The sequence below is a fragment of the Triplophysa rosa genome, linkage group LG11 (genome assembly GCF_024868665.1).
Source record: "Triplophysa rosa linkage group LG11, Trosa_1v2, whole genome shotgun sequence".
Classification (NCBI taxonomy): Eukaryota; Metazoa; Chordata; class Actinopteri; order Cypriniformes; family Nemacheilidae; genus Triplophysa; species Triplophysa rosa.
In genome coordinates, this window is record NC_079900.1 from 11,849,723 (window position 1) to 11,872,309 (window position 22,587).

At 38.8% G+C, this 22,587-nt stretch overlaps 1 protein-coding gene across 9 annotated transcripts; it reads right to left on the minus strand.

Moving 5' to 3' along the window:
* Positions 1-575: 575 nt before the first annotated feature.
* Positions 576-21,309, minus strand: LOC130561956 (uncharacterized). Of its 9 annotated transcripts, XM_057346645.1 has the most exons (22): positions 20,606-21,309; positions 13,606-15,904; positions 11,465-11,512; positions 11,259-11,315; positions 10,749-10,766; positions 10,564-10,632; positions 10,369-10,485; positions 10,259-10,291; positions 9,947-9,982; positions 6,696-6,752; positions 6,270-6,341; positions 4,697-4,756; positions 4,535-4,588; positions 3,854-3,910; positions 3,195-3,350; positions 2,866-3,015; positions 2,647-2,682; positions 2,476-2,535; positions 1,228-1,302; positions 1,054-1,110; positions 889-957; positions 581-689 (listed from the first exon to the last, which is right to left on the minus strand). In XM_057346645.1, the coding sequence occupies exons 2-21, from the start codon at positions 13,670-13,672 to the stop codon at positions 893-895; spliced, it is 1,344 nt and encodes a 447-aa protein (XP_057202628.1). In that variant the 5' UTR covers positions 13,673-15,904; positions 20,606-21,309; the 3' UTR covers positions 581-689; positions 889-892. The 9 variants fall into 9 exon arrangements, with proteins under 9 accessions (XP_057202629.1, XP_057202628.1, XP_057202633.1 ...); XM_057346646.1 differs by lacking the exon at positions 20,606-21,309 and having other exon boundaries at positions 576-689; positions 901-957; positions 13,606-16,412; XM_057346650.1 differs by lacking the exon at positions 20,606-21,309 and having other exon boundaries at positions 2,935-3,015; positions 13,606-16,413.
* Between the last annotated feature and the right edge of the window lie 1,278 nt (positions 21,310-22,587).

The following is a 22,587-nucleotide window of genomic DNA, read 5'->3' on the forward strand; positions in this document are numbered from 1 at the left end:
ATCATTTCTTTCTTGTTCAAAACTTTGCTGTTTCTGTAACAAAAAGACTCTGATTAGGTTTTTCATCATAACTGGAGTCTCGGTGGTGTGAAACAGGATGCATGTTATGTGGTTTTCCTGTAAACGGATGATAAGTGAGAACAATATGTGAGAGCTCATAGTATTGAACCAGTTTTTTCTTAATCGCTTGCCTTAAGATATATATATTATGTAATACCTTCGACACGATAAGATCAAAACATAGTTTCATTAGTCTGTATTCTGAAATAGTGCAGGTTTGAACCTCATTAGCAGAAGTGGGCAGATGTTGGCATTCATATACCTTATGTTGTCTTTCACAAACAAACACTATGGACACAAAGGTGGAAGATTTAGTGTTTCATAAGAATTAACATAACAGCCAATGAAATGCTTAGCATGGTTTTAGTTAGATACAGAGGCACATGGGACAAAAACTCAACATAAGACACATTAACAATAAAGACTTTAGGGGAACAGACACAAACACGATAACGGCCACAATTCTAAACACCACACATACAAACACAAAACACACATGCCCCCATAAATGGGCACAAGTAAAGCTAAAATAACATGCCTTACAACACTATGTCACAATGGTGAGGAGCACTAGTGAAAAAGGGCCAAAAAACACTGCAGAGGATAACAGTCTGGCCTCAGGAATCAACCTGGAGAAACGGAGGAGAGGTGGATGAGAACACAAAGTTAAATAAACAGGAGAATCAAAATGCTGATTTAGAAATGTATGTCCTTGTAACACACTTGTGGTAGATTCCCAAGAAACATACAACTGAGAAAACAAAGAGCTTGAATGCACTGCCATACACATCTGCCAAATGCATTAGAGTAAAAACAACATGGGCCTACTGTTTCATCTACCTCTGTACCCATTCCCATAAACACCACTAAGGGTTGACTTGCTTCCATCCTTCTGTCCTGTAGAAGGAAAATGAAACACAATGTCAAGTTAAACACACATTAGAGATGTCAGAACCTGCCAGCTTGTGTAATTGGAGTTGCTTCAGTACTCACCAGCATAGGCACCCTGGCTTCCGGTACTTAGCGCAGCTCCATAACCTCCAGCACCTCCTGTTAGGACATTTGTCAAAGATATTTATAGTTTGTTGCTTGAGTGTTTTAGTCATTGATGTCTACTAGCCACTAATGTGTTAGTGTAGAAGTGCTTTGTGACGTGTGTATTCTCACCAAATTTGGCGGCCGTCTTTGCAATATCAGCACCCAAACTGAGTTGTTCAGCACCATAGGGGTAGCCAGCATCACCTGTGGGGTATACACATACACATGTACAGATCTCACAATCAGGAAATCCTTAATGATCTCTAATTGAGCTGTCGCTAAGCCCCGTCCCCTTAGATATTGTCCCTGGCTCAGACAAACAAGTTTGCTAATGTCTTACGATGAGAGCTGTCAGTGTGAAAGCCTTGTCCCAAGAGTTTTTCACACATTTTGCTCCCACACTCTAGTTGGCGAGCATTCTAGTGGGACTTAAATATATTATGGAGGGATATATAAAAGATTTTACAATAAATATGGTAGATAACAAGATTAATTTTGAAGCGAGGGTTTACAGATCACTATGCAAGTGGGAGAAGCTGGTCTTCGTGATTGCAAATGACAACATTGTTCATGTACCGCAGGGTAAGATTAAATTAATTTACATTTAACCAGTTTAATATGGAGAGGCACTGACATGTAGACTTTCATTTTTCACCTGCAATGAACATGACGTGAGAACAGTTAGCTATTTAGGTTTGTATGTTAGCATGGACTCGCTAACTTTACCGTTTTTAGCCAGTGACACCTTGCTGAAGCACATGATGACATTAACGTTCTGCTTGAGCACATTCAAATTGTAAATTAATGAGAATATGACAACTGTTTTCTTTGGGATTGTGGTTGAACCAGGTTACTGCACACACATTTTGCTCTGTCTTGTTTAGGTTTAGCAAATGGAATAAAATAAATTACATTCCCCATCCTCTCGGGAGACCTGGAGTCAGTGTTACAAGCACATCGTTTTACCATTTTTGTAGCATAAACACCATAAAATCGATGAGAGCTTCGTATTTTACCATGCTTCTCTATGGCACTGAAACCTAAAGTTCCGGTTGATACTCAGCTGCCATTGGCTCATCTGAGTTTGAGGGGCTTAGCAATAGGTCAATTTGGTCTCTCTCTCTTTGGGTGAAACGTTTGGCAAACTTCCAAAGTATGTCTAATGATCTAGAGCAAATGATTCAATTGCATTTCAATGACAATGATGCTTATTTCTGTGCACAATTTGAAACCTCTCTTTCAGAATCTTTAACAAAGCACCAAACAGCACACAATGATTGTTGGATACCATATAGGCAACTATGGATACTGTACGTCTAAATCAGACTGACTGACTCAAGACATCTTAGTAGCGTTATGTTCATCTCATTGACGTACCATCAAGCCCAGCTGCAATGACCGGTGCGCTGTAAGGAAGCTGACCTACACCACCTCCAGCTGTGTGATACATAGAGCAATATTTGGTTATCAGAATTTGAGACTTTCAATAAATAGTGTGCGATATTACAAATATGTTTACCAAGACTTCACTATATTTGCTGCATTTACCTACTAAAGGATCCAGTGCTCCTGCACCTGCCCCACCTAAAAGACAAAAAAGCATGTGTTGCTTGATTGTTTAATCTCATTGAGTCATATTCATGTTCTTTCTGACAGGTAAGAGATGTACACGTTCACAAGTCAAATCCTCAGGCAAAGCATCAGGAAAGCCAGAAAAGTGAAATTTGCATGCTGCATTTGAATAACAAACATGTGCACTGCACAAACCCAGGCCAGTGTCAGGCCCGAGGGTTGGAATTTCTCCGAATGTAGTTCCACCATAGTTACCAGTCTTGCCTTGAGGCCCAAGCCCAGCTGAAACCACAGGCTGGCCTCCATAGGGCAAAGATCCCGCAGCCCCAAGTACCTCACCTGCCCCTTTAGACAAATCAGAGGTATAACTCGATCACAACCACACAGGAGGAGGAGTAACGTCATATAAAGGACAGATGTAGATAGGGAAACAAGCTTAAGCATAAATGATCATACGGGTTGGCAAGAATCGGCCATAAACAGTGAACTGTCTATGCTTACAGCAGACCTTTCGACATTCTTACCATACTTTCTAGACTTGGCATCAACACCCAGACCAGCGTTTGCCAACAGACCTGGACCTCCAAGGCCCGCAGCACCAAGACCAGCAGCTCCAAGGCCAGCATGTCCGAGACCGGCGGCTCCAAGGCCAGCATGTCCGAGACCGGCGGCTCCAAGACCTGCAAGAGCGAAGGCCGGCCTCTGTAATTTGACTGCTCATGCAGATGATGTTGCCTTTAGTTAAGGTATGCAAAAACGCATGGCCTACCATTAGCATATTCAGGAGCTGCAAATTGCAGTCTTGTTCAAATTATCTTTGCATAAGGGAAAACAGAGCTGCTCCCCCTAGTGGCCAAGCTATTGTACTTAACTAGATTACATCAACCTAAAAATAATTTATATTTATCACCAGGTCACTCCAGATGAGTATGAATTTCTTTCTTGAAAGGAGTTATCTAGCAAAATGTCATGCAAGCTTACAAGGTAAATTCATGAACATGTATTTTTATTGTGAATGCGATGTTATTGCGATATATTATATTATATCACTCCGGAAACGTTCACCTATCCCTAATCTGAAGCAGTGGGCCCTTTTAACATAATGACAATAGTCACTCATTGTCATTATAATCATGTCCATATGTTTGGACAGACTCCATTGTAACAACCCGGTCTGACTCACCTGCCCCGTATCCATCTGCAGCACCATAAATTTCACTGCCAAATCCATTACCGTAGCCTATTGAGAAGAGAATAGTTTTATGTTCTTTAGTTCTATTGAAAAACAAAAAAAGTCTTCAACGTTTTTTTTTCAAGCTGATGATGTGTAAAAGTAATACAGGAAGTGCCTTGGGTATTTTCAGTCAAGGTCAACCACTTGGCAACCAAAACATTTCAGAGAAAAGAAAAAACAAACAGTGTGAAATTTAAGGTGCTTCGTGCACAAGCATGCATCCTGATATCAGACACCTAAGATGCCTTAGAGGAGCTATGCTTCTAAAGCTCATCTTGACTTTGTGCTGAACAAGCTGAACTGACCACACTTGGACCATGTGTTTAATGCACCACAATGCTGCACCAGTTACAAAAGGTGTCACTTCATTACAAACAGAGATCAGAACAGATTAAGCACAGGAAGAAACCGTCAGGGGACACAATATAGGTTAAGCTGTCTCAAATAGAAATAAGCAAAACCCTACTAGTAAAATCTGGAAAGACAAAATAATTCTTAAAACAGCAAAGATTACCAAATAAAAGTAATTTTTGGTCAACAGAAATTGTAACATTAACCCCTTGTGACAGCAAGCCCCGGCATCACCAATATGACTAAAAAGTGCACATCTCTAAGAAAAAAATACTTTACCAATCTGCTTTCCTCCTCGCACTCCCTGTGGATATCCACCTGCCCCAAGACCTGCTTCAGCAATAACATAACTGTTATCAAAGCAAACTATACTATACACAGACTATACTATAGTTCATTTTTGTACTGGTTTACTTTTAAATACTAAAAATGTCTACACACCTGCTCCATATCCATCAGGAAGACCAGTTCCAAGATAGCCAGCTGCACCAAGGCCGTACCCTGTGAAAAACAAGCACAACAATTGTAAAACGTAGCCCAATAATATATGATAACAGAAAGCATGCCCAGTACAGATGACATGATGGTCGGGGGCCTGTAGGACAGAATGATCATGCAAGTATTTCACAGTATAATTCCATACTTGTGGCCTGTGGGAGAAAATATTCCAGCATGCATGTGGACATACTGTACATCGTTTAGCTGGAAAGACAAAGGTTTGGGTGAAGCACAACAACACTCTTAAAAATAAATGTGCTATAAAAGGTTCTTCACACTGATCCCATTGAAGAACCATTTTTTGTTCGCCAAAGAACCATTCGGTCAAAGGTTCTTTAAAAAACATTTTTTCTTACCTTTTCAGTGAAACGTTAGAGAGACATTATGTTTCTTCGGATGTTAAAGGCTCTTTACAAAACCACACAGGCAAAAATGTTTTTTTTTCTATGGCATCATGCAGCACCTTTATTTTTAAGAGCGAAGAGAAAAGGAAACAGAACAGCCTCAACGACCAGATTTTGAGGCATCAGTTCTGGACACACAACAATGAAAAGTAAAAGAAACAGGTGTGGTAGAAAAGGGCACCTCAAGATTGACCCAACTCCAATGAGCCCATGAGAAGCGGTGGTCCATTTTTCCAGTCCATTATGACTGAACACTCTTATTTAAATGCCATATCTTCATTTCAATTCATTTTATGGATGGATTTATTACTGTATTGATTTAAGACTGGAAAAACATCATCTAGTGTCATGCATTTGCCATAAACCTATAAGATTCGACTATGAAATTTTACCAATCGTGTTTGGTGCCTTTTCCATTTTGCAAGACTGCTCCTGTATTATATCAATAACAGTTAATCTCAATACTTAAAGTGCTGAATAGTTTCTATCACTTATCCTAAACGGTTCCTTCTCCAAAAACATCACATGTAACTAAATGCTGCTGCTACAGAACACAATTTCAGCTTAACAGATACAATGAAGGCTTTATAGCTCATTGTCCAATAATCACATCTACTTATGATGGTTTAGCCAACACATCATGGACTAGGTGCAGACTGAAGTTTACCCTTAATCTGAGCCCTCATTCCATTGGTCACTCCTGGTCCTGATGAGTAACCTATGAACCGCAACTAGAGTTACAATGTGCTACTTCCACATGGAAGCAATCTAATCAAATTCTTGGATGAATTTTACAACACCCTGTCCAGCCGAGACTCCTCCATGACTACATCCGAAACACCACAATACTAGGTAGCATTTACTAAGATAATACTACTCATAACACTAGACAATGGTGCGAAAGTGGTGCAAAACATATTTTGGCACAGTGTAGCAAGATAACAATACAGCTTAAGAAGCTATGTTTGCTTCTTTCTATGGGATTGCTTGTTCTCCTATTGAGGGGATCAGTGCATCATGCAGTGTAAACAGATTAGATGTTGTAAACAAACATTTAAAAAGGCTATAAAAGACATATGAAAGCCACACAGTGTGCACACGTGCAGGTTTACCATTGCCCCTTTCTGTCTGTGACATGGATTGACCTACTCTGGGACCAACACCAGTAAATTTAGACACACCAACTGGAAACAAAGATTACAATGGTGAGAAACAAAAAAAACCATATTGCATGTTCAAGATCTAGCAATTTAAACACCAGAAATTTACTGTAGCTTTGTTTAGCAATTAATCTAAATGTACACATTAGTGGAGGAAAAATCCTTATCTGCCACTCAAACTGTTCCTTTTTCAAAGAAAGCACATTATAAAGAGTCTCTCTAGAAGGTTGAGACCTGCAGGTGCAGCTTCCACTTCCAGCTAAATCTGATTTATCCAAAAAGGTTTTTTTCTAGAGCTTTTTGAACGTTTGCTGGTAAACCATCCCTGAAATTTAAACTGAAAGAAATGGAAGAATGAGTTAGGATTGGACAGTTTACCCAGTTTTGGCGGTTTTGACCTTTGCCCTGTGGGCGTTCCAGCTGGTACACCATATCCTGAAGATCACAAATCTTTTTGTTAATGATAGTCTTGAAAACACTCGATCTGGAGAAGAATGAGCACTTCCGTTCTCTGACACTCTTTTTTTATAGCGTGCACACTGCTTTATGGTCATAAAAAACAATGGAAAATGTTCAGCTCTTGCACCTTGTCATAAAAATCTGAATAAGAACTCAGCATGCTCATTAAAGACCTTAAGCACACAAAATAAACTAATTTGTATGTTCAATGAATTTGTGGGTCAAAGATCCACAGTAAACATTTAGCTTAAAGGGATAGTTCACCCCATTTACAGTAGGGAAAATAAATACTATGGAAGTCAATGGGGGATAAGATCTGTTTGGTTACTGACATTATTCCAAATATCTTCCTTTGTGTTTAGCAGAACAAAGACATTACAGGTTTGGAACAATCTGAGGGTGAGTAAATGATGACAGAATTTTCCTTTTTGGTGCGAACTATCCCCAAACTAGTTACTCCCAAATTTGATGTGCATGTCATGAGAAACTTCCATCCTCAACAACCAAAATGACACTGAAAACACAGGACATGCATTTTCATAGATCACACTGTAACACCCTAAAATAAAATGATGTGACCACTTAATCCCATATTTGCTTTGGGAGGCCATGCAAGATCATGGTAAAACAAAAAAAAGTCTATAAAAATTGAGTGCAGACCAAAGTAATGCTGGAAATGGGAAGGTTGGCCTGTGGGCGCACACTAGTTGGTCTCATAACCAACAGAGAAAAGAACCAGGTTACCCTGGGTCGGGTTGGGGCGGGTAAAGAAATTTTCACTTTATTTGCTGGGCGGGTTGGGGCGGGTCATTAAAAACTAAATAAAAACATGTATGTTGCGTGCAATTCCCTATAGCCTACATTAAATATTTGGGAACATATATTTTCAAATTTTTATTAGGTTCTTTGATAAGGTTACAATACGTAGGCCTACGTAGAAACGTAACTTGCGTGATGTCCCCAAACTGAACACGTCACGAAAGCGCCAAGCAGCTCCCGCCGCCAGCCACAACAACAAAACAAACAGAGAAATAAAAGTGAAGATGGAAGACGAGGTGCGGGAGAAATAAAGGTCGGGAATTTACATCATTAAAAGAAAAGAAGGTCAAGCTGCTAAATCTAATGTTTGCAGCAGGAGACAACAGCAGTATCGGCTATATGTGAAGTGCAAGGTTCTATGGTTCATAAGCGTATGTTGTTGCCAGTTTACAGGGCGATGTAATCTAATGGCTGTTTCCAAGCACTTTTAGGCTGAAATAAAGCCTGTTTTCATTTACATTACAATGCCTATTTAATGGCCGTGAGTGCGGGGCGGGTTGTAAAAATAGATACAGCGGTGCGTGCGCAGGCCAAATTATTTCATAAAAGTGGACCCCACCAGTGGCATACAGAAGTACTTCAGTCAAGAACAGGAAAGGTTTAATACTATAAAATAAATTTGAATACCTTACTAGTGTAATATACTAAATACTTTAATATCACTTTTATACTATGTACTGAGCATATAAAAAGACTGAATTAAATGTTAAACATTGTTATTCTTCTTAAGGGAGATCTGTAGAATTTCTTTACTTAAAGGTGTCATGAATTAAGAAATCAATTTTAACCTGAGTTTTTGTTATATGTCAGAACTAAAGTCGTCCTTGTTACTGAAATGACAACTTTTATTGACACCAGGCTGAGCGAACGCCAGGTCCTGGAACGTCATTAATAGGTTGAACACCGCCTCCACAGAAGAATATCAACGACTACTTCTCTAGCCCCGCCCACTGGTTCCCAGATGACTTAAGCCAGTGTTTCCCAACCCTGGTCCTCGGGGCACACCTTCCAGAATGTTTTAGTTCTCTCCCTACATGAAACACCTGATTAATGAGTTGAATCAGGTGTTTTATATAGGGAGAGATCTAAAACATTCTGGAAGGTGTGCCCCGAGGACCAGGGTTGGGAAACACTGACTTAAGCTATGTACACATTGTACACACTGCCGCATTTGTGATGATTGACAAACTGGTAACAGCGACATATTTTTCGGCTAAAGGTTCGTTATGTCTGTCAGTTTAAACTTAACCGCTGATACGCTCTTTTGCAGTGTTGCCATGTTCATTATTAATAAGCGCTTTTATGCTTGTTGTTTGGTCTTAGATCAAAAAGCCTTGGCACTTAGGTCTTAATAAATGGTCAGTCGGCGATTTTTAGATTGTTTGGTCTTATAAAATATATAAACAATTTGCATTTCACTGTTATTTTTATTTAGAGCGACCAAGCAACAAACAACATATTGTGCAGCGCCTGGTTGTGGAAGAACACAGTCGCTTCCTTCGGATTCTGATATTAGGAATGCGTGGTTGAAGTTTATTTTTAAAGACATTCCAACTCACGTGGTTAAAACATTGAGCGTTTGTTCGCTTCATTTCACCGTGGATTCCTTTGCAAACAAGGCATATGTCGATGCTGGATTTGCAGAGAGACTGAGATTAAAAAGCAATGCTGTGCCGTCAATATTGAATCCGATCGGAATCTTACGCGAGTAAAAATATATGTGTGATGCGTCACTATTGCTTTGTTAGAGATCGCTTTATATGTCCTGATTATGTGTAACCTACGTGTCTAACCAAGTTTACAGAAGGCTCCAACTAAGCACGTAGCTTGTCAAACAGACACAGAAATATACATCACATGGCACAATGCTGTCTTTTGGAACTATTATCCAATCATAGCAGTAGGCATTTACTTCCAAGTCTTCAATGCGGCCCGCCCATAAAAAATGAACGTTTCTGGAGCCGGCCTCAAAACCAGGGAAGAAAATAGCCTATTACCTATTGATTTTGATGTTTTTGAATCTAAAAACCACGTGAACGTCATAAGTAGACCTCAGACAACAGTATATTAAAATAAAAAAGGCCAGTTCATGACACCTTTAATACTTCTTCATATATTTATTTATTACCTAATATTATTTATAACATAATATTTTTTTTAAATACTTATTTCATTTAATAATTAAAATATTATGTGGTTATGTGACTGTAATTATTGGGTTTTACTCTAATATGTCACCATTGCAGCAATCTGAAGGATTATGGGAACAAAAGTATTCCGTAAAAGTTGTGAATGATCACATGAATAAAAAAATGGTCAGAACCGAGTATAAGTATGAGTAAGGGACATACCGCGTCCAGCGCCAGGGTATCCTCCTACACCGTAACCTGGCAACAACACCAGAGAGAACGTGAAGGTTAGAGGAGGAAATAACTGCCTGTTTAAGCTGACACCTAATCATGGCTATTGGAGAGCATACAGTATATCACTACATGTGAAAGATTTTAATCATAGCACAAGGTCAGGTTTTGATTGGTTAGATCAAATCCAATCTGGTACACAACCCTCAGGTCGGATAGACGTGGCAGTACACTGGCACTGGAATGTGTCATATAATGTGTAGACATAAAACATAACATTTTTGTTATGGCACATGCACTCACCTAGTGGGGCTCCATAGCCATTACCGGTATATCCTGAAAAAAGCATAAGCATAAATTGATTTTTTTTTCAATAAAATGTTTGCTGAATGAAGAAAAAATGGGGTATTCACCTCTTCCACCTGGATAACCCAATGCAGCTCCCAGCCCATTACCCAGGCCAAACCCTCTTCCAAATCCCAGTCCTGCTCCCGCATGGCTTGCTCCAAGACCAGTTCCAAAGTTGCCTGCTAGCACCAACAGAGTATATCAAAATCCATTAAAGAAAAATTGATCGCCAATAAGTTATTCATCTGCATTTGTTTTACCTCCATAACCGAGTGCTCCATATCCTTGTTTCAGTCCTCCTGTAATCCCAGTGGGTCTATAAGATCCCACTGAAAGACACAATACAATTACAAATACAAGACAATGCACATAATAAAATACTACACGTATCCATGCTCACATGCATTTTTCACCAATAACACAAAACCAGAATACGTTAACTCACCTCCAAGATAACGGCCAGCTGTTTGAGTAAAAAATGAAAATATTTGTCATCATCCAAATGGCTATAAATATAAAACATTACGTAAATTTTAAAGCTGTGGAATCAATGAAATATACTGTTTAAATTGTGTAAGTAAAAAAACTAAGTAAATAAATAAGTAAATGTGAGTAACTCAAATATTTCTATTAGAATTCACCAAAATATTAAGTGTATATTAAAAATATAATTTGTTAATTAAATACTTATTTTTTTCATTAAATAAACTGTACATTTTAGAGACATTAACTGTTAGATTTTATTAAGTTAATATAACCGTATATTTTGTGATATTTACTAAGCAACATTAATGTTTCTTAGAGTGTACATTATGATAAAAATAAAAAAGCTGTTATACTGTATAGCATGTACTGGTGGCAAAGACACACAATGCAGATGCTTTTTGTCACCCATTTTTACCAAACCTTTGTTACTAATTTTAACTGAAGCAGAGTCTGATTATTCTTGAATTACCAGCGGTCTTTCCTGGCTTGCCCACCCCATATGCACGGGCTCCAAGAATACCAGCCGCTAAACATGAACACACAAAAATAATGAATAAAGTAAGAAAAAGTGCTGTACATGCATATGGTAAAAGGCAGGATTAATAAGGATGATCATATGTAATATACAGTATATTATGCTGAGAATCCCAGTTACATACGATAAGTGTAATATACCTCGACTTTGCGCCAACCTTCCCAAGGCTCCAGTCTGTGGTCTAACTCCTGTTTAAAACAAAGGAAACACATTCAGAAAGCACAAAATAAAAATAATTACCATTTACCATGTTAATACCATGTTTTTAATGCATGTACCATGACAGTATTTTCTAAAGAGTCTTGATTCATTAATATGACAATTATTCAGTAGAATAAATAAAAATACCAAACTAGCAAAAAAGCACATTTCTGTAATTGACTGGGTAAATGAAAGTCCTGAAGCAAAGACAGACAGCTAAAAAAAATGTTAACACTGGCTGGTCAAGTATCAATTTTGGCTTAGGGTCGCATTTCCCAATGAAAACCTCAAACGTGTGCATACAATGCTTGACTTCTTTCTTGCCTTCTGAAGCCTTCCTGTTTGAATTCCTATCCAGCCTATAAAGAGAGCCTGTGACAGCTGAGGTAATAAGCGATGAACAATGTGGATCTCATCGCATCTGCCGCTGTCTCAGCATATTAGGAAACAGGCCTCTATTGATTTTTAAACACGGTGGGACAAAATAGATGGACTGTGTGTGGCTCATAAAAGTCACCACTGACAGAAGGTCGTCAAATTTTGACCAACCCTGCCACCGTCAGGCTGCAGCGTTTGATCTTCAGACATGAAATATGAGTGTTTAAGCTGCAGTCAGGGAAACGGAGGTTGGAAAAGATCCAGATGTGTCAAACATTGAATCACATCCAGAGGTGCTTTTTCTCCATTTATCGAAGCTTTCAGAAATGTAACATGAAATCGTCATGTGTCTTTTATTGCTAAGGGTTTCTTTAGACCTGACATGCTATGATCTGTGACTGCTGCATGAATATAACATCTATACCTTCACACCAGTAGAATGCCAGTCGACACAACATTTATTACAGTTTTTTTAGTAGTATTATTTTAGGAGGATGCATTGTTTTAAGGACAGAATGGCAGAGATATACGTACGTACCATTTAGGTACAGATGTGGAACCAATATGTACATTTAAGGTACTAATTATCACTCTTTAGGTGCAAAGGTGTTATTTTTGAAAATGTAGACCATTTTGACCCAGTTTTTGACAGTGTAAAAAACCCACACTGTAAAAAAACATAATTTTACAATTTTACTTTCTTTACAGATCTGTAGCGAAAACTTTCCAAAAAACAATTTTACAAAATGTTACTTTTTATTAACAGAGTTTATATTTTTGAAAAACCGTCAAATTACAGAAAAATTTACAAGAAAAACAGGGGAAACATAATTTTATAAGGAAAAACGGTTATTTTCACGGTATATTTCTGACGCCCCAAACTGTTTTTTTACAGTCAAAAACCGTCAAATTACAGAAAAAGACTGAAAATTTACCAAAAAACAGAAAAAAAGGTGAAGCATACAGTGCATTGTTGAAAAATATTCAAACTTGACCCAACCATCGGTTGAAACAACCTAGCATAGGTTAATTTATAACCCAATGACTGCACATCCTTGTAAAAAAATCTTCTATGGCATTGTGAAGCACCTTTATTTTTAAGAGTGTGATCTCACAGCACTCGCGACTATTTTACAAGGTGCCTAATTTGTATAAATGTGTACAATGTGAATCATATTAAACATACATTTATTAAAAAAGCGATACTGAAGCCCCTCCCCTAACCCCACCCCTAAACCTAACATCACTGGCGCGAAAGCAAATCATACTAAAACGTTCAAATCATATGAATTAGCCTCATCATAAAAATTTGCAACCATCCATTTTTGGAATGATTAGCCCCCCCCTCATAATGCTTATGGTGCTATCAGCATCTTTCCAGTTTTTGTGTCAATCACCTGATCAATCTACATGTCTATACTGGTTTAACCAGAAGTCAACCATTATTCCCTTTTTATTCACCTTTGGGAAATGTTTGCAAATAATCATGATTACACCAAATAAAAAACAAAATTAAACTTATTCTCCTCCTATTAATCTTTTTACAATTAATCAGTGATATTAATATTTGCTCAAATATCATACCAATTTCCCTTATCCCAATGCAATTTTACTGCATTCTTTCAAATTCAATGAAACAATATCTTTATCTTTCCAACATCCTTAAATCTCCAAGAGAAGTAATTAAGAAGATATATCTTACCTCCTTGTATGGTGTTCTGTACTAACCACAGCACCAGCGAGGTCTGCAGGAGGGCTCGTGCCAACATGATGGCAGATACTGTAGACAGACAGGTTCACGAACAGACAGAAATGCAAGCAGGGCTTCAAATGGTCTTTGATGCAAGTAGCACCACTGGCCAATATGTCCAGTGCTTTAAATATTCTCTGGATGCCGTGTCTTTCCTCCGACCAGCCCTGCCCTCCGCTGTGCCATTGGGCATCCCCTGAACAAGCACCTGCCCTTACACTTTCTCCACATCCCATTCTTCCACCTCCTTTCCTCATGCTCTATCAAGCCTGAAGAGGACAGCCAGTTCCAGAAACATCGTGCACATTCTAAGCGGTCAGGTATGTTAACAGGTCAATGTTAGAGGAAAAGCATATGCCAATTCGGCAGCGATCAAAGCGCTATTAAACTAGAAACAGAGGTGGGAGAAAACTCATGCAATGAGGTGTCTTTGATAAATTTGGAAGGTGTTCAGATAGAATTATCAAAATCAGTTTGGGAGCTCGTCATTCTGTATTTTGGACAATAGCATCACCATAACAAACATTGTTACTCTAAGACAACCTGTACAAAGCGAATCATCTTTTTGAACATGTGCACAATGAGTCATCTAAACAAAGTGAATCCTCTTTCACCGCGTCCACACAGTTACAGATAACTCTAAACAGAGCTCCTAAGTCACTTGTTGTATCTATCTGTCGGCTGATCCAATAACCAGTTGAGGTCAAAGGTGCACATCAGTCTGCTTGCCCTGCACACACATGGCACAATCCTTGAGATAGGCCTCCACCTCACACAGTGAAAGTGCCGTGATTTACGGCAGTAAAAACAGTATGAGTCACAGCACGAGCTCCTGTTTGCAATGAGTCAGAAAAAAACATCTACAGGTTTACAAGATTTCTTTTAGCTTTTAATAACTTCATCCTCAGACGTTCCGTTTGAGCCATAAAGATATATTTGTAAGCCCTTAAAGGCTACTGTAGTTCACAATAATCTGACAAGCGCTTTTTGCAGGCTTTGTCGAATCAGTGTGGTACACATGTTGGCATTTGTTGCCGTTGGTTGGGAAGTTCTAGGTGTCAAATTGAAAACAATTACAAGTGTCCAACATGTTTAATATACTGAATGAATGAATGATTGAATAAGGCATTGATATAGCGCTTTGTTGTGTATTGCTGCACCTCCAAAGCCCTTTACAATCATACGAGGGGGGCTCTCCTCAACCACCAGCAGTGTGCAGCATCCACCTGGATGATGCCCACGGCAGCCACATCACAACGGCGCCAGTGCGCTCACCACACACCAGCTATAGGTGGAGAGGTGAGAGATACAGAGCCAATTCAGATGGTGGGAATTATTAGTAGGCCATGATTGACAAGGGCCAGTGGAGGGAATCTGGCCAGGACACCGGGGTTACACCTCTACTCTTTACGAGAAGTGCCATGGGATCTTTAATGACCACAGGGAGTCAGGACCTCGGTTTAACGTCTGGTTGTAAGATTAAACTTAAAATAAACTGTAAACTTATTTCTGAAATCTGATTGGTTGATTTAAATGTTGTCCCACATGATGTTGCCCTAAGAACATATACCACTTGGTAAAATCAGGAGAGCCCTGTGTCACAGTGTATAAGTTCATTGTCATTTGTTGGCACAGTGTAAACATGACAGTTTTGATTCCCAACATTGGAAATTCAACTGGCAAATTAGAATGTTGGTGTTTGTTGGCTTTTGTCAAGTCAGTATGAACCAGCCTTAGTCATTTAAACAAGCATATCACTGCTGTCTTTCTGAAACCTCGTATCTCCATATTTCGTGATTTTAATTTTTTGCCATAACTCATTATTAATAGTCACCCTTCATGTTTGTCACTTGGTTTTACAAATATCTAACCGATAAAAAGTGCTTGTCAACTCTGAGAAGTTTTTGTCAAGTTCAAATTTAATATTGACAACATAAACAAAAAATGCCTTCAAGTGACATTAAAAATATTTAGATAACTTCCATAACATGCATGATTTAATATTTTACAATATAACCAAACAGTGAATGGGCTCATTTGGGATAGTTTGGATTATGTATGCTGCATGGTAAACTGTACGGGCAGAATAGAAAGTCCATCTCCTGTGGAGCAAACTGGTCTATGGAGGAAGGACAGTCACAGTCTGCTGTGAATAAAGTTAAGAAGTTATTACCTGGAGCTTATGAAGTCCAGACAGACCTGGCTATTGGCTTTCTGCAAACCTGTCCCATTTAATGACCATGGAAATACCCTGGAATAATACAAACCAGTGTAGGATGTCAAGATGCAAGGTTCCACATTAGGCATTTATAAAAGTTTGTTTTTCACAAGAGGACAGACACTGGCAGAGAGCAACTCCGGTGAAGTCATGTTTAAACAGCAATTTAGAGCCTCCGCCAGCACCTCATCAACAGTTTAGGTCCATTTTAGACGTTTCTGTTTGTTTGCATTCATTCTTTTCCACCTTTATATTTTCAAAAGGCATGAAGGAACACCTTGCAAACCAACACAGAACATGCAGTAAGTAAATACAGAGGACAAAGCACTTGTATTTGGATCCCAGTGGCAAAGCTTCCAACTTTTAACTCCTCTGAAAATCTATTCATTTTAAGGCCCAAAGCAATAGACACCCAGCAGACATGAAAATAAACAGGTGTAAAACTGTCTGGTGGAAATTACTTTATCCAATTTATTTATTTATGCAGTAATTATTCTCTTGGTAACCGTTTACAAAAAGGTTGTATTTGTTAACATTAGTAAATGCATTAACTAACACGAACAACCTTATTTCAAACTAATTATGCATGTTAGTTCATGGTGCAAAAAGTAATTTGTTTATTAATAGGCTTTTTTGCTTTTTAATGAATATGAGTGAAAGTAGACCAAAAGTATGTTACGAGGATCACACATATGCTTGTATGTATGTATATATACACCAAGAAGATACAGGTGTAGAAAAAGAAACAAATGTATACACTGGCAAGTCTGTTGGTACTTGGAAATCTTTGGGTTCAATTCTCCACTTAAACGGACACCCAGACACAAACCACAAGCCACCCAGAAGTTTGGAACAGAAGAGACCACATACTGTCGAAAAGGACAATACCTGATAGCTGGTGGCCATTAATAAGCACATTTAACATTCCTAAATATACCTCACATGCAGTCTGAGGGTGTCTGTATGTATTTTGTATTTTGTGAGTGTCCATGCATATATGCCCACTATATCACTGGACTAGATCCTTGAACTGGCTACTTTTCCACTGCCTAGGCCGCAGGCTGACTTCATGCCTGGCGCTATATATACTGTATGTTTGTTTTGGAAATGGAAGTTGTGCAGACAGTGATGATAAAGAACCTCCTCAGTGTGCAAAAGAGATTCACACTTTGGATTGCTGTAGTCTCAGACGTCACACACACAGTCTGCTCAATAACCGTCTGATGCATACAGCACACAAAGAGACATTCTTGATCTAGCGCAGTGGTTCCCAAAGTGGGTGCCGTGACAACTGGCTAGGGGTGCCGTCGAATCTCAGCTTTTTTCCAGTACCAGTGAGTACTCTTACGTAATAATGTCTGCAGTGTTCCGGCTTCGTTTTTGTTACGCAAATCGCATACCGTTGACACAGCGATGGGAGGCCAGAGCTCAGATGCGGAGCTATAGTGTGGCCGCACTCGCCGCCATGGACAAAATGCCTGCAAATGCCGGTCATGCTCAATAGATAACTTTCAGATCGTGAAATTAGCGTGAGTCACGAGTCGCAACAGCAATCAATGGTCTCATGCCCCGTGAATGTAAACATAAGCTGTGTTCGACTGTTTGTGGCGCTGCACGCACAGACAGATCTGCAGATTTAAATGGGCATGGTCACTGTTAGAAGAAGGGTTGGGGAGTGGGCGGAGCATGGGAGAAAGAGAGGCAACAACTGTCATCTGTTAGTCTCCTCACCAAATACCAGCATATATACAACATAGTATGTTAAATGTCATTTTCCCCTCAAGATAATATTATATAATATTAGTAATATATTATATGTTAGATTGATCACAATTTCGTATAACACTATCGAGTTGTTTTGGCTCAACGAAGTGCTCAGCAATGCAAAGAGGATCTGTCATATCGCTTATATATTACTTTTTTAAATCTAAAAAAACACCCATATTTGCCGGCCAAAAATCCTCCTTTTCCCACACAGTGTTATACGACTGGAAACTACTCTGCCGTCCCAAAAGCTCACCGGCGCCATCTCGTGCAGCTAGCCGAGCTGTCAAAACACAATAAATATGGATAGTGACGCCGAAGTTAGCAGGGTCAACAGTAGGCAGAGCTCTGATGAGGTGGAGGACTAGTCAGGAAATATTTGAAATGTGTTTTTTTAAAGAAAATAAAGGTGTGTTATAGGCTATATAAGATTGTTAAATGCATTACAGTGTTAAACACTAAAGCACAGCAAAGTCTGGAAAAGCATGAGCATCAGTTAGGTGAGAAAAAGTAACGCAAAAGTACTTTCTGTTACTTTCCACAAAAAGTACCCAAGTAACGTATTTAGTTACTTTTTATAGAGTAACTCGATATCGTAACTAGTTACTTTTAAAAGTAACTTTCCCCAACACTGTCCAGAACCATATAATAATCTTTTACATCATATAGTTTAAAATATATCAAAACACCAACATATGAGCATGTCCATACGAAACTGAAAATACGCGAAAAAACATATTTCATACATATGTAAAGTTTAAATATCTTTTTTTTACCGCCACTTGGACTGTTCCCAGGAGAGAATCGCTCCGCCCATTGTACTGATGCGCTCATGTGGGACACACGTCCCAGCTATCTCAGGTTGGTTTCACGACTGCTCCCCCTGCCCCCGCTGGACTGCGTTCATATAATTATTTTTAGGTTCGAACTGCGGGTCGTTTGCGTCAAGCCTGCAGCTGTTTACCCTGTCGCTTAACGACGACGCAGGAGGCGGCGGCAAAATGCCTTACATTGCTCGCTTCACTTTTATACATTTTTGTTTTTGAACCGTGAGTTTTGTTTCCAAAGCTTCAGTACATAACGGCCCTTTCGTCTATGAATGTACTGCAAATGCTGAATGTACAAAGATCGCTTAAGCGAACACAAATGAGACGTATAGCTCTCTGCTTGGAGCGCGTCAGTCACGCTCGTCAGAAAAGTGAGTGAAACACACACACACAAGCATTCATATCAGCAGCGAAGCGTACTGGATTTCACATGAACCGCACCCCAGACCTCCCTTTTTAAGCAGACTCGGGTACAGTTCGCGGGTGCTCACCCGGGTTCAGAAGACAGCGTTCACATCACCCAAACGAACCGAACTCTGACGTTAATCGAACCCGGGTGCGCACCAAAAGTGCAAATGTGAAACCGCCAGACTGCGCCGTCAGTGTGCTGTTGCCGTTTTCAACTTGTGTGAGCTAGCGTTCTCATCCCTGGCCTATGTGAAAAACAAAAAAAAGGCAGCGCCTGTCAGTGGAGCACGATCCACAATCTACCCCCGTATCAAGAGACTGTGCTCCCAAAAACAGGCACATGTATCCCATTAAAATACCCATAACACAGTTCCATCATGCACATTTCCTTTTTAAGTTGTAAGGTCAAGTTTGAACAAAGCAAATAAGAACCTCAAGAAAAATGTAATGAGTTGTTTATTATTATTTAAAGAATTAAGTATCAATCTTTATTCTAATGTGTTTTGTTCCAACGATTCCCACATACAGCAAATGGTTCATATCAGTCAATAAGATTTGTTTACATGTGTCATCGAGTTGTAAATGACAGATGCATTTAAATGATTTGTTTCACCTCATATAATGTCCGTTGTAATGCATTTGTAATAAATTCATGCAGCTGTTTATACTTCATTTGTTGTTTGCTCATCTGGATTTAATTGTATGTATGTACGCATGTACATTTAGTTAAATCAGGGTTGGGGTGCCGTGGGGAAAAAAAACACTACAAAGGGATGCCTTGCTTTCAAAAAGTTTGGGAACCACTGATCTAGCGAGTGCTAATCTGATGGGCTGACTTGCAAACGCAACAAGGGCACAGTTTTTTTTTAAGTTACCCCTATTTTACCTCATTTTATCTATTCTCTACTATCGTTTGTGGTTCACTCATCTTCCATGCTGGTGTATTGTGGTATTATGCAACTGTGCATTTAAGTTACATGTACAAAACAAAATGTGAGTGATCGCAATGCATATTGATAAGCACATTTAACATTCCTAAATGTACCTCACATGCAGTCTGAGGATGAGGTAAAGACAAGTAATCACAGGCAGCTTTCACATGTATGTGTAAGAATGTGTTTATCTGCAGTAAATGAGTGTTTATCAGCTGAAACACACGTATTACTCTAAAACTCGTCTTATATGCTCAGGTTGCATAATAAACCTTTCCAGTGCTAGCCTTCTCACGTTAGCAATATTTAACTATGTTATACTCGCACATAAACGTACAGTCTAGTTTAACATGCTGTGTTTTCAGCTCATGTACAGGTACGGCAGTCACTCCGCTAACACCTGCGCTGGTGCTGTGTTAGTGTTGCGCTCCACTGAGCTTGCCGTAAATGTCGGGAAAACACACTGAACCACAGAAACATGGCGAATTTTCAGACACTTGTCTCTTATATTAACTTTTTACAAATCATTTTTTAGTCATTTTGAGTCATAATGTTTGCCCAAATTGAAAGTGCGTAGTGAAGCTTGAATTTCAGGCCATTACAATGCAATGGTCTGAGCTAAAAGAAAAATGCTTAATAAATAATTCTACAAAAACAACAAACACGTTTATTTCCAGTGTCCAGGTGTGGTAAATATTAAAGCATCTTCTTTTAGTTTTTAGTTTTCAAATGTGTTCACAATTGAAATAAAATAGTATGTGAAAGAAAGGTCAACAAAGACAGACAGCCTATTAAATACATACCATATATTCACTCTACATGCACGTCTCTCTTCTATTGAGTACAATGTGAAAATAAATGCTTTCCCCATCCAGTTATATTCCTACATTCCAGTATCCTGCAAACACAGTCAGAGTCAGACAGTGACCATATTAGTGGTGGATTCCCCCATGTCAAAGATTTACTCAAGCGTCTACACCCGGTCTTTCCTAAAAACAGACTTGCACACCCCTGCCCAGGTCCAAGACATACAGAGAAGTGAGACTGCAAGAACAAGTGAGATGTTAATGATGATTTCTGATTTATTTGTTAGAGAGAACAAGCACCCAGCTTTAAACCTCTTTTCAAACATATATGTTTAAAGCTGACAGTCTCAGTGCCTGAAAGTGATTCATAATAGATATTATACTATTATTACTGTGTATTTCTTACAGACATAAACATTTAAATTGCATGTGGCTGTTTATATTTGTCTGTTGCCTTTAAAAACTTCTTTTCAGGTAAAATGTGAAGTGTTATTTGTACACCATTAGCGTCAACAACAAAAAAATTACAATATATTTGTTTGAGTGCCCCGAGTTGTGGATAGTGGCAAAGAAATGACACACTTTAAGCTTATTTTTTAAGAATATTTAAGGAATTAAAAAATCTGTATACATTTTCCTTAAATGAATCTTAATATGGGAGGGATATTGAAACTAGAGAGACATATGTGTACGACAATGCCCATTCAATTCAGAAATCCCACAATGTCGATTTCCTTAATCGCATCATGAGCAGCCAAACACACTAGAACTAAACATGAGAACGACCAGCAATAAAAAAAACAAAGCAGTCAAGGAAAAAATAGAGGAGTAACGAGAAATAAAGAGGAATAGCAGGATATACAAATTAAGTACATTCATCCTCTCGAGACATTGACCAGCAACTGTTGCTGGCATGTTCTCTAACTCATGCTGGAAAAATTCTACTGTGGCAGTGATGATATAGTGTTGTGCTTTTGACCAGTTTCATGGTTGAAGATTTCTTTATTCTTTACTGTGGATCCAGTCAAAACCAAAGAAATCTTTACTACACTGTGTATACACACGTTCTACTGTGTTGAGTCTACATGTCGCCTGAAACCAAGAAATGTGCCAAGTTTATAGAAACGGGTGTATGTGAAATTAATGGAGACAGAGAGACAGAGAGGGAGAGAGAGAGAGAGAGAGAGAGAGGGAGAGAGCTCTAAACTCAATAAAAACTGTGTGAATGTGAGCCTCTTTTTGCCTGATATTTTACTATCAATCCAGTTTTTTTAGTTCTGTTAAACACAAAATAAGATATTTTGAGGAGTTTAGGAAAGCAAACAGTTCTAGAGGCACCTTTGACTTCCGTTTTAATTTTTCCTACTATGGTAGTCACTGATGTCCGCAAATGTCAGTTGCTAACATTCTTCCAAATATCTTTCTTTGAGAAATGTATACAAAGAAATGTATAGGTTTAGAACAACTTGAGGGTGAGTAAATGATGACAGAATTTTCATTTTTGAGTGGACTATGCCTTTAAATCTCTTTTTTGTAGAACTGTATGTATTTTGTGAGTGTCTATGCATATATGCCCACTATATCACTGGACTAGATCCTTGAACTGGCTACTTTTACGCTGCCTAGGCCGCAGGCTGACTTCATGCCTGGCGCTATATATACTGTATGTTTGTTTTGGAAATGGAAGTTGTGCAGACAGTGATGATAAAGAATCTCCTAACAGTGTGCAAAAGAGATTCACACTTTGGATTGCTGTAGTCTCAGACGTCACACACACAGTCTGCTCAATAACCGTCTGATGCATACAGCACACAAAGAGACATTCTTCATCTAGCGAGTGCTAATCTGATGGGCTGACTTGCAAACTCCACAAGGACAAGTTTCCCCTATTTTACCGCATTTTATCTATTCTCTACTATCGTTTGTTGTTCATCTTCCATGCTGGTGTATTGTGGTATTTTGCAACTGCGCCTTTAAGT

Bases quoted from the DNA above. Each gene is read 5' to 3' on its own strand.
- LOC130561956 (XM_057346645.1), bottom strand. From the start codon at position 13,672: ATGTTGGCACGAGCCCTCCTGCAGACCTCGCTGGTGCTGTGGTTAGTA. The intron at 11,513-13,605 runs GTAAGATATATC...TGTTTTAAACAG, and splicing joins ACAGAACACCATACAAGGAG to GAGTTAGACCACAGACTGGA. The intron at 958-1,053 runs GTGAGTACTGAA...TTCCTTCTACAG, and splicing joins AAGCCAGGGTGCCTATGCTG to GACAGAAGGATGGAAGCAAG.